General features: G+C 35.2%; 1 protein-coding gene across 22 annotated transcripts in view; it reads right to left on the bottom strand.

Moving 5' to 3' along the window:
- PUM2 (pumilio RNA binding family member 2) overlaps positions 1-13404 on the bottom strand; it is a 79254-nt gene that overhangs the window by 4366 nt on the left and 61484 nt on the right. For 11 of the 22 annotated variants that reach the window (XM_034432172.3, XM_034432180.3, XM_034432176.3 and 8 more), the window contains 7 exons: positions 9647-9914; positions 9007-9136; positions 5865-5999; positions 5065-5202; positions 4223-4348; positions 2776-2897; positions 1209-1401 (listed from right to left, as the gene is read on the bottom strand). In XM_034432172.3, the coding sequence (XP_034288063.2) occupies positions 1209-1401; positions 2776-2897; positions 4223-4348; positions 5065-5202; positions 5865-5999; positions 9007-9136; positions 9647-9914 (1112 nt within the window). The remainder of the gene's footprint in view (positions 1-1208; positions 1402-2775; positions 2898-4222; positions 4349-5064; positions 5203-5864; positions 6000-9006; positions 9137-9646; positions 9915-13404) is intronic. The other 11 variants (XM_034432174.3, XM_034432181.3, XM_087882347.1 and 8 more) reach the window with 2 other exon arrangements.

Raw genomic sequence — 13404 nt, 5'->3', positions numbered from 1 at the left:
CACCCGGGATCGGCACCGGGTCAGAGGCCGCAAAGGCACAACTTGGTCCAAGGCCCCACCAGCCGCCCGATCCCAGGCGGCTACCAGGTCCTCGGCCGAGTCATGTGCTAGATCCTCAGGAAATGGCCCAAGCTCCATCTGGAACCTATCAGGACCCATCAGGCGCCGAATTGATTTAGCAGCCGATCTGATTTTTTAATTTGATTCCTGAGATTCAATTAAACTAATGTATATATCTAAGAATCACAGAATCAACATTTTGTGCAGCCCTATGAGTATGGACAATGGATTAGATCTACAGGCAGAATGAGAAACAAATGGGCTACATAAGCCCTTCTTTTCTCCCATAGAACCCAATATTGCACTCTAAAATGTTCAACATTAGTATTTTTCACCTTTTTAAAAAGGAGATAAAGAGTTATAAGATTGTCATTCAAAGACTCAAAATTTCAGCCCTAAAAGGTCTGTCCTCAAATCTGAGGCCAAAATATGCCTAACATCCAATGTAAATAAAATTGGTTGTTGAATACAGATTTATTTCCCTTTCCTGTGTATCACTATAAAGGTGGTGGCAGAGGTCTCCAGCAAAAAAAGAAAATTGATAAAAGACCACTTTGATCAAGAAGATATAACTTCTGACTGCAGAAGAGTGTGTATGGATTCGAGTCAAGATTACATTTGGTGAAGGTAAAATTTAGGGTTTTTAAAAGTAGTTAAATTGTTCTTCCTTGTATTTTTTAATTGGATACTATACAGTAACATTTGAAATTTTACACAAAGTTATTAGTATTAAAGTTTCTGTCAACATTTATCTTTATATAAAAATATATATTTATATAAAAAAATTTCAGAGAGAAATTTGGAAGAATAAAATAAAAAATTAAAATAATCCTATTTTTCATAAAACTAATATAGACTATTAAGTTATACAAAATGAGAAATTAGAAATGGCATTATAGGAGATGATTGGCAGACATAATAGCATCAGTCTAATTACAAATATTGGAAAGTATTTAATCTTATGTGAAGACTTCTTAAACTCTTGCAATAAATTCACAGGAAAAAGCCAGCACCTGTGACAAGACATACTTCCTTTCTTCAAATCTATTTATATGATAACATGGAAAAAGGGATGAGGAATTGTTCTTTCCTTGACCTGCTGATGGAAGCAATTCTTAAGCAGAGCAATGTAAGGATTTCATTCTTACTTTGTGCATTATAATCTTACGCTGAGCTGGTTCCGCCATGTCAATCATCTTCTGAACAACGTAGTTTGCATATTGGTCCTTCATCATGGTGTATAAGGCACTGTGAGGACCATCATTCTGGCAACATACTTCATCAATAAGCAAAGCTCTTTCAGCACGAGATGCATGAGTCACACATTTTTCCACCACATTGCTGTAAAAGTTATGAGATTGGACAATACAAATAAACATAGATTTTACCTGAGCCCTCTGTCAACACAACAAAATTATTGCCCTTGTGCTAACTGCAATTCATATGAGCTTCCTTTAACCTTTTTCTTGAGCAATTGCTGGGGTTCCATCTGATATCCAAAGACTATGCTGATGTACATATTACAGAGTTTCTTTGCTATGAAGTAAATTGAGATTTCCTTTCTACTTGCACAAAAGTAAACAAATAATCCCCCCCCCCCAGTTTTATCTGAAAAATAAGAATTTTGCCTTTCATGAGGAAAACTTGGGATCTATTGGATTACAGAATGGAGATCAAAAGCTCCAGTGGACTATTTTTGTATTTTTAATGGCAGAAGAGCTGTCCTCAGCAAAATGAATCCCTGTGTACAGAACAAACTTCCTGATCAAAATTAATTAATTAATTTCCCACTTTATACATAACTCAAGGCAGTGAACATATCCAACACACCTTACTCCTTCTATTTTCTCCACAACCCTGTGAGGTGAACTGGTCTGAGAGTGAGTAACTGGCTCAAGGTCATCCAGTCAGCTTTCATGCCTAAAGTGGGATTGGAACTCACAGTCTCCTGATTTTTCGCCTGTGACTTAATCTTTACACCAAACTGTCAACCCTCACACACACACTCTATTTGCTTTCTTTTTTCCATGTATATGAAACAACGTGGGGCAGGTGAGGGAGCCAAGGTATTAAAATCAGCTGCATTCTACGCATCATTAATATACAATATATTTGAGAGCTCCTATAACAATTTAGCTCTCTGGCCTTTTTCCCACAAAGGGTACTCTGAGTAGTCCCTGAATGTTTTGTTCAGATTTTGGATGGTACAGGGAAAAGAAGAGGGAGGGGAGGATGGGACATTCCTATTATGCAAATATAATTCTACTTTCAAATTATATTTATAAATACATTTATGTATATTACACTGCTGTACACAGACTAACTTGGAAAACTCAAAACTATCTGTCATGTATTTTAATTTCTGGTTTCAATCAAGCTACTATCATCCAATATTCTTATATATTATCTTGCTTCAACACTTATTGAGTTAAGTGCATTTTGCCTATAATCTCCATCTTGTTGCTGATTTTTAATTAAAATATCTGGCTAAACATTTTGATTTTGTGGCTTCTTTCCATTCCTTTTTTGTTGTTGTTGTTATCTTCCTAGCAGAACAGGTGTGGAGAATATAAAGATTTGCACTTTTTTGTATTCCATTTTGCTTAGGGCTGTTCCTAATTTTCTTCTTCTTCAAGGAGTAACTCAGCTACCCTTTTTTTTAAAACATTCAACCAGCCAAGGCTAGTACAATTAGGAATTTGTTATTTACCATACCTGGCAAATTTATGCTGACTTAAAGTCAGAACTTTCCCTCTGATTTCAGTAACAATTTTACTCTTGTCTTCAGGGCGGCCATGTTCCAGAACATGCTGAATAACGTAGTTTCCATACTGATCCTAAAATTAGTTAAGAGTCATATCATTAGTTTTTAAAATGTTAAAGTTAAAGAGGTGATTTATTCACTGCATGAAAATGCTTCAGCATTGAAAAATGAAAGATATATGAGCAAATGGCCATGTCCAAGACAAATACTAAGCCAAAATAAATAGAAAGAAAGCACAATATTTCATTGTTCTGGGCATATCCGTTTAGTATGCTAAGTGACAAGATCAACTAAGCATGGGTCACTCATGAGGCACCATTTAGACAATTATACAAATTGCTACAATTCTTGTGTCCTCCAAATTCACATATTCCAGTCACCTTTGATGGAAAAAGAAGCAATATGTCATTACATTGCTTCTGAATTAGTTTAAAAATTGATTTTTGTATAAGCAGGGTGAGATATCTGGGGTCTAAAACTCAAATTGTCTTGGGGCTACATAGGTTTGGGAGGAAAACATTTAATCCTCTTCTACTTCTATAATGTGCGTCCGGTTAAAGTTCCAAGCCATTTGCCACTAGAGTCAACAGTTAAAAGGTGCAGGCTTTCTACCCATCCCATCCATCTTTCAACTGCTATGTCAGTCAGAGTTGTTCTAGATCACTCTTTGCCCCAACAACAGCCCCAAACAAGCTCTTTCCCATTCTCACCTAGCAAAAACAACCTGCTCTCCTGACTGATTCCTCCCATGGAAAGCTTCCGAGATACACCAGACACAGGCTGCATGGCTCTGCTCATTTTGTCCATGGGCCCAGGTTGGGAAAAGGCAGATTGGAACAGTGCGTTCTGGTTGTTGCTTTTTGGGGGGAGGAGGAAGGAACAGTTTCATATGATGGTTTTGTTCTTCTGAAGCCCAGGTATAAAACATGGAGAGAGGAATCCAAAGGTTGCATGCTTTGCCATTCCTTTTAGCTCTCCTTTGGCCAAAATGAGATGCAGAGAAAGGCAATCACCCTGGCAAATCACATCTACCATAAATGGGAACCACTTGGAGAATAAGGATGTGCAATTAATTCAGATCTAAAATGGGAAATCTGCTTTGGTGGAATTGTAGTGCCTCGTCAGTGCCTCCTTTAAAAAGCTGCTTCTTTTCCTGTATTTACACACATAGTCCCCCCAAGAAGTTTCTGATAGTGCTTGGCTTAGAAACTTAGTTTTAGCTCTGATCACATTCTAGCCACATGCCTACATTCACAATCTTGTCTAATTAAATCATATAATGTAATTAGTATAATTAAATTACCCAACATAATCCAATATCCACTTTCCCCAATATTATCCGCCTATAATGATTTTGTAATTGTTTATGTTCATCTTGGCATTTTAGTACACACCAACCTGCACAAGCTGTTCTGTGTGTTGATGCAATTCTTCCAAAATGGGCAAAGTCTGTTCTGCAGTACAATGTTCAAGAATACGTTGAATTACTCTGCAGCCGTAAGGGTGAGTTGAAAGCACAAACACCTTGAAATAACAAGATTTTAATTGTAAGAATATATTATCTCACACCTGTGTGAAATTTTTAGAATGATTCCCCTCCTTATTTATGTCAGATTATGGGAATATTTTAATTTTACAGCTCCCAGGGAATGTATTTAATAACATCTGAGGCAGTCTATTTTATTTCAAGAAGAAAATAAGAAAGAATGACTATTCTGAATATCTGTCTTTATTCTCCAATGCATTTTGGATAGTTATTTTGCATTTCACCTTGATAAAGCAATATACTAAAAAGATAGATATTATTAAATGCACCTACACAAATAGTAATTAGAAATTTACTCAATCCAAGAATGGAATATTCCAGAAAACTCTGAAACATTCCATCCCCCAGTCCTAATAAGAAGTTCTGCATAGTGCAGTACATATAAAACTAAAGGATTAAATGGTTCATAGCACCTCCTAGAAAAATCTTTCTGTGATAAGTCAAAAGCAATGGGAAGCTTGAAAGTTTTGAAATTTGTATTTCATAAATATCTGTAACTGTAAATTGAATAAACTAATCTACTTTCAGTACATGCCGGAAGAATTACAATACAGGCACCAAGGAAAAATATTTTATGGAATAAAAGGCTACAATACAAATCCAAAACTGAAGTTGTATGATCGCATTTATCATTTGCCTAAATATAAATTATGGAAGTAATTCCTCATTCACAAAATAATAAATGAAAAATTACCTGTCCTTTGAAAGCATCAATAATAAATTGGAGTGATTGTGGCTGAACACATTCAATACACTTTTGTACCACATGATTTCCGTTTTGATCCTTAACACATTTTAGGACATGACCATCTAGTTCCTTCACCATTTCATTCTACAAAGAAATAACCCAAGAGATCAAGTTATGCACATCCTTAATTGATGTTCCTCTCACAAAATATTTCTATAAATAATTGTCTAGATATGTAGTAATAGCCAGCTAATATTTGCTGGTATCAAAATGTGAAGTAGATTACTCCTGGTTAGCATTCAGATGAGAATCCCAAAGGTGCTTTTTCAGGAGGCAACTGGACTTTCTCATTTTTCTTTGAAGATGTTTCACTTCTCATCCAAAAAGCTTCTTCAGCTATGAAGAAGAAGAGCTGAAGAAGCTTCTTGTATGAGAAACGAAACATCTTCAAAGAAAAACAAGAAAGTCCAGTTGCCTCCTGAAAAAGTACTTTTGGGACAACCATGACCTGGATGATTGAGAATCTCATTAGATTCAGATGAAAGGCCACTAGAAAATCCCAGAGCTGAAGACTAGACTAAGAAGTCAAAACAGTAACTCAGAAAAAAGCAATAACAATCCACTCATTGCTGGATTCAACCTATCAACCAATCAACCTATATGAAGTCACCAGAATTCAATGAGTATTCAGAATTAGAATGAGTAATCTAAAAATTAGATTAGCACTATAAGTATGTTTCAGAACTAATCAAAAGGGATTATATTTTGATTATAAATATAAATACAAAAATATTGATCTAACTTACAATTACCTGCTGGTCAGGTGAAATAGACTCTAAAGCTTTCTGAATGACTCGACACCCATACATCTGTAAAGCTAATGGGAGAACATGTCCACGAATGCGCGTTGCAAGTGCTAACTTCTGGTCAATGCTTCCAAACTACAATGAAAGTGAAAGCACTGTTTAAAAAATTTAAACTTTACATGTTCAACTGCAGAAAATTACAAGTTTAAAAACTTTATGAACAGTATCTGCATTGTTAGCCACTTTATCCTTTGTTATTACTAGGATCTCCCTTATGTCTCTACCCAAGGATTTGTATTTCACCACTTGAGAATTAACTGCACATGTAATTTGCAATCTCAAAAATAAATCATCCAGTGAAGGAACTCCAAATTCAGTTTTTATCTGTACAAGTTGTTGTAGAACTACAACTCGCAGCAACTCTAGGAAATATGACCAAAGGAGGAAGATGCTAAGAGTTGTAGCATACTTCAGGTTTCTTATGACTTAGGTAAAATCCTTTGGAAGTGATGAAAAGGAGATTTCAGTTTGTGTTTCCTGCTTACAGAATATTGGAAGAAGGTTTTTGTAAGCAAGAAACACGACTGAAAACTAGTATGGCCTGAAATTGTTGTCTTAGGTAAGAATAGGGGATCTTAATTTTTTGTACCATCCATGCCATTCAGAATCTGGAAAATACCTCCCAAGGGTTCCATGGATTGGAAGTTAAGCTCCCCTAGGTCTAGAGATACAGTATAAGATGTTTATTTTTTTTTCAATATTAATCTAGGAGCTATTCTAAAAATTGAGACTCCGAATGTAAGTGCTTCAAATAAGGGATGTGCAAAAGTTTGGAACAACTACAGAGTGCTTTTGAGGCTAGAACTTTGTTTTGAGTTTGAGACAAAAAACAGTTTTGAACCACATCCTTAACTATTCTAACATTAATGATTAACTTAAAAAACATTCTAAGCTAAGGAAAACAGTAGACTGCTTTAGTTAACAAGCAGCAGGCACAAGTTCCACTGTAGCTGCTATTGACTGGCGCTGGTGAAGGAAGGAAGAGGCAATCTTGAGTTGGCAATCACAGATACAATCATAGAAATTAATTGGTGAAGAATGGTTATTTGCACAGGTTATCATTCCCTTCCCACTCTATTCCTTAGAGTTAATGTTTTTTCTTAGTCAACTTTACTTACTAAGCAGTACAGGAGACAGTTCAGAATGGGAAAGATAGGGAGCCTTCTTCTAATTTACATCCCATCTACATCTCTAATCCACACCCCAGACCTGCTTGATTATTTAAGATGAATTAAATTAGATTGTCGGGAATATAGCATAGAAACTGCATTAATGCATTAAGTCTATATCGAGTAGCATCTCTTGTGCTGCAGGAATCAGGAACAGGGAGATGTTGCTTTACTCCAAGGCGATGGTTTTTCCCACATGGCAAATGAGATGCAGTGGGCCATAACCTGAATGATGGTTGTAGTCAAGAGGAGCTAAATCATGGGTTCAGGATCACCAACTGGAAAGGACAACATTTTTTTTTTCGCTTGGCAGGAAGTCCTGGTCTTAAAATGGTCAGTTCCAAAGTTACCCTATAGATGTTGGTATTATTATTTGGAAACTTACGTACAGTGAAATTACAAAGCCATTCTATTGCTGTGTAAAAAAAGAAGGGTGAAATCAGTATTCTGATTCCTGCATTCTGTGCACATGCAATAGAAGTCTGCCTACCTTGTTTAAATGGCTGCCTGAGGTGGGGGGTACACAACAGGGCTAGACAGAGGAAGCTTTCTTAACAAACTATAATAAAAATTCATCTTCACATTTGTCTATCAACTCATCTAAATTAATGCCAATTCTGTTCATATCAATTTCTTTGAACTTCAGTTGGAGTCTGAAGAAGGCTGACTGGGAACTAATGTAATTTTCTTTCTGAAGTAGCTATGGGCTAGAGTATTATCCCATTTTTCTTCAAATGAAGAAAAATATCATAAACAATAAAGTTCTAAATGTGGCCCATGCGGAGGTCAGGAGATTAGACTGTTGCCAGGAGGTACAGCAAAAATATCAAGACATATTTCAACTCTGGCATCAGTAGCAACCAGGGGACCAGATCCAACAGCGGGTTTCCTTTGGCAAGCATAAGAATGTATCCCATTGTGTGTGAGAAAAGAGGAGGGAATCTTGGCTCCTTATGCAAAAGGGCATAAGAGTTAACTGTAATCTCCCTGGATATGCGTTATAGTTTTTCCATAAGCCAGAAAAAGTGAAATGGCAAAACACTGTTTTAGTCATCATTGCACACGTCTAGCCAGGTTCATCAATGATTACACATTGGCACACTGTGTTCTCCAAGGCAAGTGACATTCCATGTCTTATGTTTAAACACTGCCTTGGTGGAGAAGCTGGTTTCCCTGAAATATAGTCTCCTCCTACTGAACTTCCCAACATGCCATTGGAAGGTAGTTAAGAACTAAGCCTTTCTCTCACCCTCTGACAACTAGCAGTCACATACTATCTTTTTTTCACCTGACAAACATGGCTAAGCCCCACTGACCAACCAGTGATCAACCGGTTAGAATATGCTGGTTCTGAGACTATATGACGCTGCATCAAATGCGATAGCTAAATGCTCAGAAACAATATTTTTGCCTACCTGACCTGTAGGTGTACTTCATATTTGTCAGTTTTGTGCTATGGAGAAGTTAAGAGTTCCTGGATTACAATACTGCTGCCTCTATGTATTTTATATGTTGCGTTTACTTTTTAGTCAACAAAGTTATCCATTGTCCATATGGATTATAGATAAAGAGTTACTATCCTGTTCAGCTTTCAAAATGTCAAACACAAAAATTATACATCGTGCATGTGTATTAGAAGGCCTCAAGCCAGCAGCCAGAAAAATCTATTTTTAATGTTGCATTGTTTATGGGTTGTGTTACTGGTTAATCAATTGCGGCTGCTTATTTACTGAGCTCTGTCCTGTAGCTGTTTATGCAAGACAGACAAAAATGTGCGTATTTAACTTTTATTTTCATTGCTTGTTAAAGTAACTCTATCCCTAAGGTTTGTTAAGTTTTCCATCCCCTAATAATTTTCTATTTAAATACATTCATATGATTAAAATTTTAAACAATATTCTTAACATATTTACCTCAAAGAATTTCTGTATTACATAGTTTCCAAACACATCTGTCATCAGCTGATACGCTGCTTGCAGAATTTCACTAAACAACATTTGGCGCTCAGCCGGAGTAGCTCTCTCTAATTTCTGTTGTATAAATCTGTAAATGTCAGAAATGTACATGCCAATATAAATGAATATAGCAAGTATTTTAAAGCTTTTCATGTACAATACTGATGACTATAATCAATCAAGCCAACAAGAAACTGAATTCCATATACACATTTAAAATTCTATTTCAATTATTTTGTGAATGAAATATGGGAAATAGTAAAATAAAAGCTACTTTTAGATTGTGTTAGGCACAGCTTTTATTTATAATCACATCAATCCAACTTCAGTGAGGTACAATTAATTTAAGTGGTCCCTGATTCACTTTGAAAACAAAATTTGACCTCATATTGTGCATCCCATCTTGTTATGAATGCCAAATGAATCCCCAAATTTAGGTCTCTGGGTACACCGAGAGTGAATAGATGTTTAATCAGAATTATTCATCACATATTGAATATTAAATATTAATATATGCAACATTCAATATATTCCCCGAAGACATTATTAAAAGAAATATGTATTCCCCTATTTATTCAGGAGAGCTATATATGCTTACCTAGAGCCATGCTGATCCCGTGAAAATTCAACTATATGCCCAACAAGGTCTCTTAGTTGAAGGTTAGGAAAGCGATTATTTCTGAAATCCTCCAATAACCTACTCCGCCCAGAGGGCATAATGTCAGATCTACTGTAACGTAGCCGTGAGGGAGGAAACAACTGGCTGCTTGAGCTGAAAAGACTGGAGGTATTTGCAGCACTGCGATACTTAGCTTCTGCTCCAGGAGCTGCTGAAATATAGCGACCACTACCATTGGTCAATCCCCCTACAATGAAGCAGTTTGGTTAGTACGACGTTTTAAGTATGCACTACTTTAACTGTACTCAAACTAAGGAAAGCTAGAATTAGTTTCTATTTACATTTTCTTAACTACTAGTAACCAGTCAAGTAATCAGATGTTACTTAAAAAGAAAGGAACAAAAGACATTCTGATTGTTCCTTTTTGTCCCAAGTATAATAATTTTAAAAGTTCAAGTCTAAAAAGCAAGAGCTGAAACAACTCTGAAAAAAACAGCTCCAATATATAACAAAATCAGCAACAAGCTTCTGGATATTAAAGTTTTTCCCCAAAAGGATATATAATTTTAATTACTGATTGTTGTATGTATATAAAGTTAACAATATAAGTTACCCCTTTTAAGCCTTCTCACATGGTGGAACACGCTAAATAACTAAAGCCCTTCTCCTGACAATACATTTTATTTCCTTCTAAGGAATTAGCATTAACTAATTGGCTAATTAAGTTAGAGATCTGGAATATTCTAAAACATACACACACAAACATATAAATGCTTTTTATCATAACTCCAAAACCTGCTCAAACTAAAACCTGCTTTTACCTACTTTATTATTTAGATTAAAATAACTCCAGCATCCCTCCTAAATGTTACTTCCTAAACAACCCATTAAAATTATTCTTTTTACCAATATGCTCAAGGCAGTTAACATAAAATATACATAAAAGTGCAAAGGTAGTTAAAATATAAAGACTCACCAAAATAAAGCATTTCAATAAATGAATAGTAACAGGTACAACTGTGGAGTCTTTGGTGATATCTGAATTTGGATACTTGTTTGCGGAGATTTCATTACCCAACTAGGTAACATCATCAGTGCAAGTAGGTAGGGAGAGGATTGCTGTCTACTTATATATAGTAGCGTGTTCTGCCAGTTTCGGTGGGAGGATAGTTCCTTTATCATCCCATACTCATTCACACTGATATTACGTAGTTGGGCAACAAAATGTCTGTAAGCAAACAGCCAAGCTCAAAGATCACCAAGGACTTCACAGTTCAATCCTAAACTACATATATTTAATCATGTCCTCAAACCAATAACAATAATTGTTATTGATTAAATTTGAAATACTGGAGAACAAGATGTTTTCATCTATGTGTAATAGCCAGCATTCAAAACATACTAATTCAATGCATATTTAAAATCTATGACAAACACCTTCCACACCTTCCAACTGAACCACCATGGCAGCAATCATGTGCATCAACAGATGTGGAACTACAGAAAGTTTCTTATCAATCTGGAATATGGGGAATGAGCACATTTTGATGTAACTATTTAAAAGAATATTTTGTGTTGGAGAAGAATCAATTATGTAATACTAAAAATATATAATTCTAAGTAATGTGGATTGGTTGTCTAATTGTCTAACTATACATTCATAAGGATGGCTCACAAGAATCCCTTAGCATTTGAGGGGGAAGAAATCAGTTGCTCAATACGTTTTCTGCTTGTTTAACCTTTTGCTCTAATTCACTTTTTTAAAAATAGCCATACCAAGAGGAACATGTATGTAACATAAAATTAGTAGAAGTTGACTTCTTTACATCCTGCTTAAAAAAAGTCCCTTTAAAAAGTTACTTTGAGGAGTGAAAGGCCTTCCTGAATAGCATGGGAAATGCCATAGCTATTGAAAAATTCAATACAGGCAAACTCCCAAGAAAAATTTTTTGGAGAGGTATAGGCAGCTCAGAAAAAGAGAGGAGGAGTTAATTTTATCTAATTGAATGCAGTGCCAAAACATCATGATATTAAGAGTTTAGAGAACACTCCTATAGTAATACAGTTGAAACAACTCAAGTGTTTTGTAAAATTTGGAATATTGGTTTATGATGGGCTAGCAATTTCATCATGAAATGTATTATATTATTGTCTTATAAAAACTATTCTGCTACAGAAAACAAATTCAAAACTAAAGATTAAATGTATTTACAAAGTTAAATGCCTGTAAACCAAAGGTTACATTAATATTTAATAGCTTACAACTTAAATCTCTAGTTTTAAAGACTGGGATATGACAAGTCTCCTGGATGAATAGAAGACCCTTCTACTTGCACCAAGAGAGTTGCTTTAGGTTGTTCCTTCTTTTTCCTCTATACCATATCTCACACAGTTGCAGAGGGCACTCCAAATCCACGAAGATGTCTTTAGAAGGACCTATTCTCTCAGAAAATTCTATGTACCTGTTTTTTCTGAATCTGCCCAACTAGACTTCACTTAAACCATTCAAACTACTCAAACTTGCCCACTTATATTTTACAAAAATGCTGTTTTTTTTAGAAACATGACAGTAATGTCTACCTGATAAATGTTAAAAACTTGCCATTGCATTAGTTATTTGAAAATGACTATATAGCAACAGCTTTGTATCTAAAACTAGATCCCAAAGATTGTTTGTGCTCCTTTTCTTAACGTACTGACAAAGGAAACTAATAGTTTCTTGTTCTGGAGATAACCCTGAATAGAGATGAAATATATTATGTGCATAAGGTTATTAATACAAGCATAGGAAGATTACTAGTTGAAATCTTGTCAAGTGCATTACATTTACAACGTAAAGCCCAAAGGTGACAGCAAAGTTCATTTAGTATATAGAATAAAGCATTATTTACCATTTCCAATATTTGAGATAACTATCTAAAGTCTGCATCTGCAGTAATAGATTTTTATGGGAATGAAATTCTTATGGATTTAATGATGTAAACAGCGCACACAATCAAGGCAAAATAAACAAATCAGGACTACCTTGCACACAATTTGCTTTGTTTTAAGCAAAAGGTTATGAACTAGATATTTGTAATTTTTTATAAAATGTATGCAATTATAAAATCTTATACCAGCGTTAAGCAAGGTTACTAAAAACATATGCCATGTGACTGGATATGCATCTAGCACATGATAATTAATGTTATTAAAAATATCTTACTAAACTTATTCGGAAAATTGTCCCTGGAAACAATTTTTTCTATTAATATTTGGCAGTTTTTATTAAGTATGGAACAGATACAAGTTTACTTTCATTTTATTTTTTACAAAAAATCCAGACTTGTCTTTCTATAAAATAAGCCATGAATAAATCCATTTCATCATCATCTTCATAATTACACAAATAAACAAATAAGTTTATGAGAAGAATTAAAACTCAGTAATACATGGAAAGACCATAATAACGGGAGGCATAACATTAGCAGAGGTGGCAACAGCTTATTGGTCCAGGTGGAAATGGAGCAAGGAAAGGCAAAGAAGCAGGGAGTGAGCAAAAATGCTGCAATAACAATTAATTTAAACAAGTAGAACAAAGATTAATACACCAAGAAAAGAAATGAATTTTATTCTGAGATACTTTTAATCAGATTAAAGCATTAGGAGCCATGGTGGCGCAGTAGGTAGAATGCAGTATTGCAGCCTAACTCTGCCCATAGCCTGGAGTTCAATCCTGACCAGTTCAAGATTGACTC

The sequence above is a fragment of the Pantherophis guttatus genome, chromosome 1 (genome assembly GCF_059756535.1).
Source record: "Pantherophis guttatus breed Tessera chromosome 1, ASM5975653v1, whole genome shotgun sequence".
NCBI classification, from domain to species: domain Eukaryota; kingdom Metazoa; phylum Chordata; class Lepidosauria; order Squamata; family Colubridae; genus Pantherophis; species Pantherophis guttatus.
Note: the sequence above shows the minus strand (reverse complement) of the source record. Positions and strands in the feature narration are given on the sequence as shown.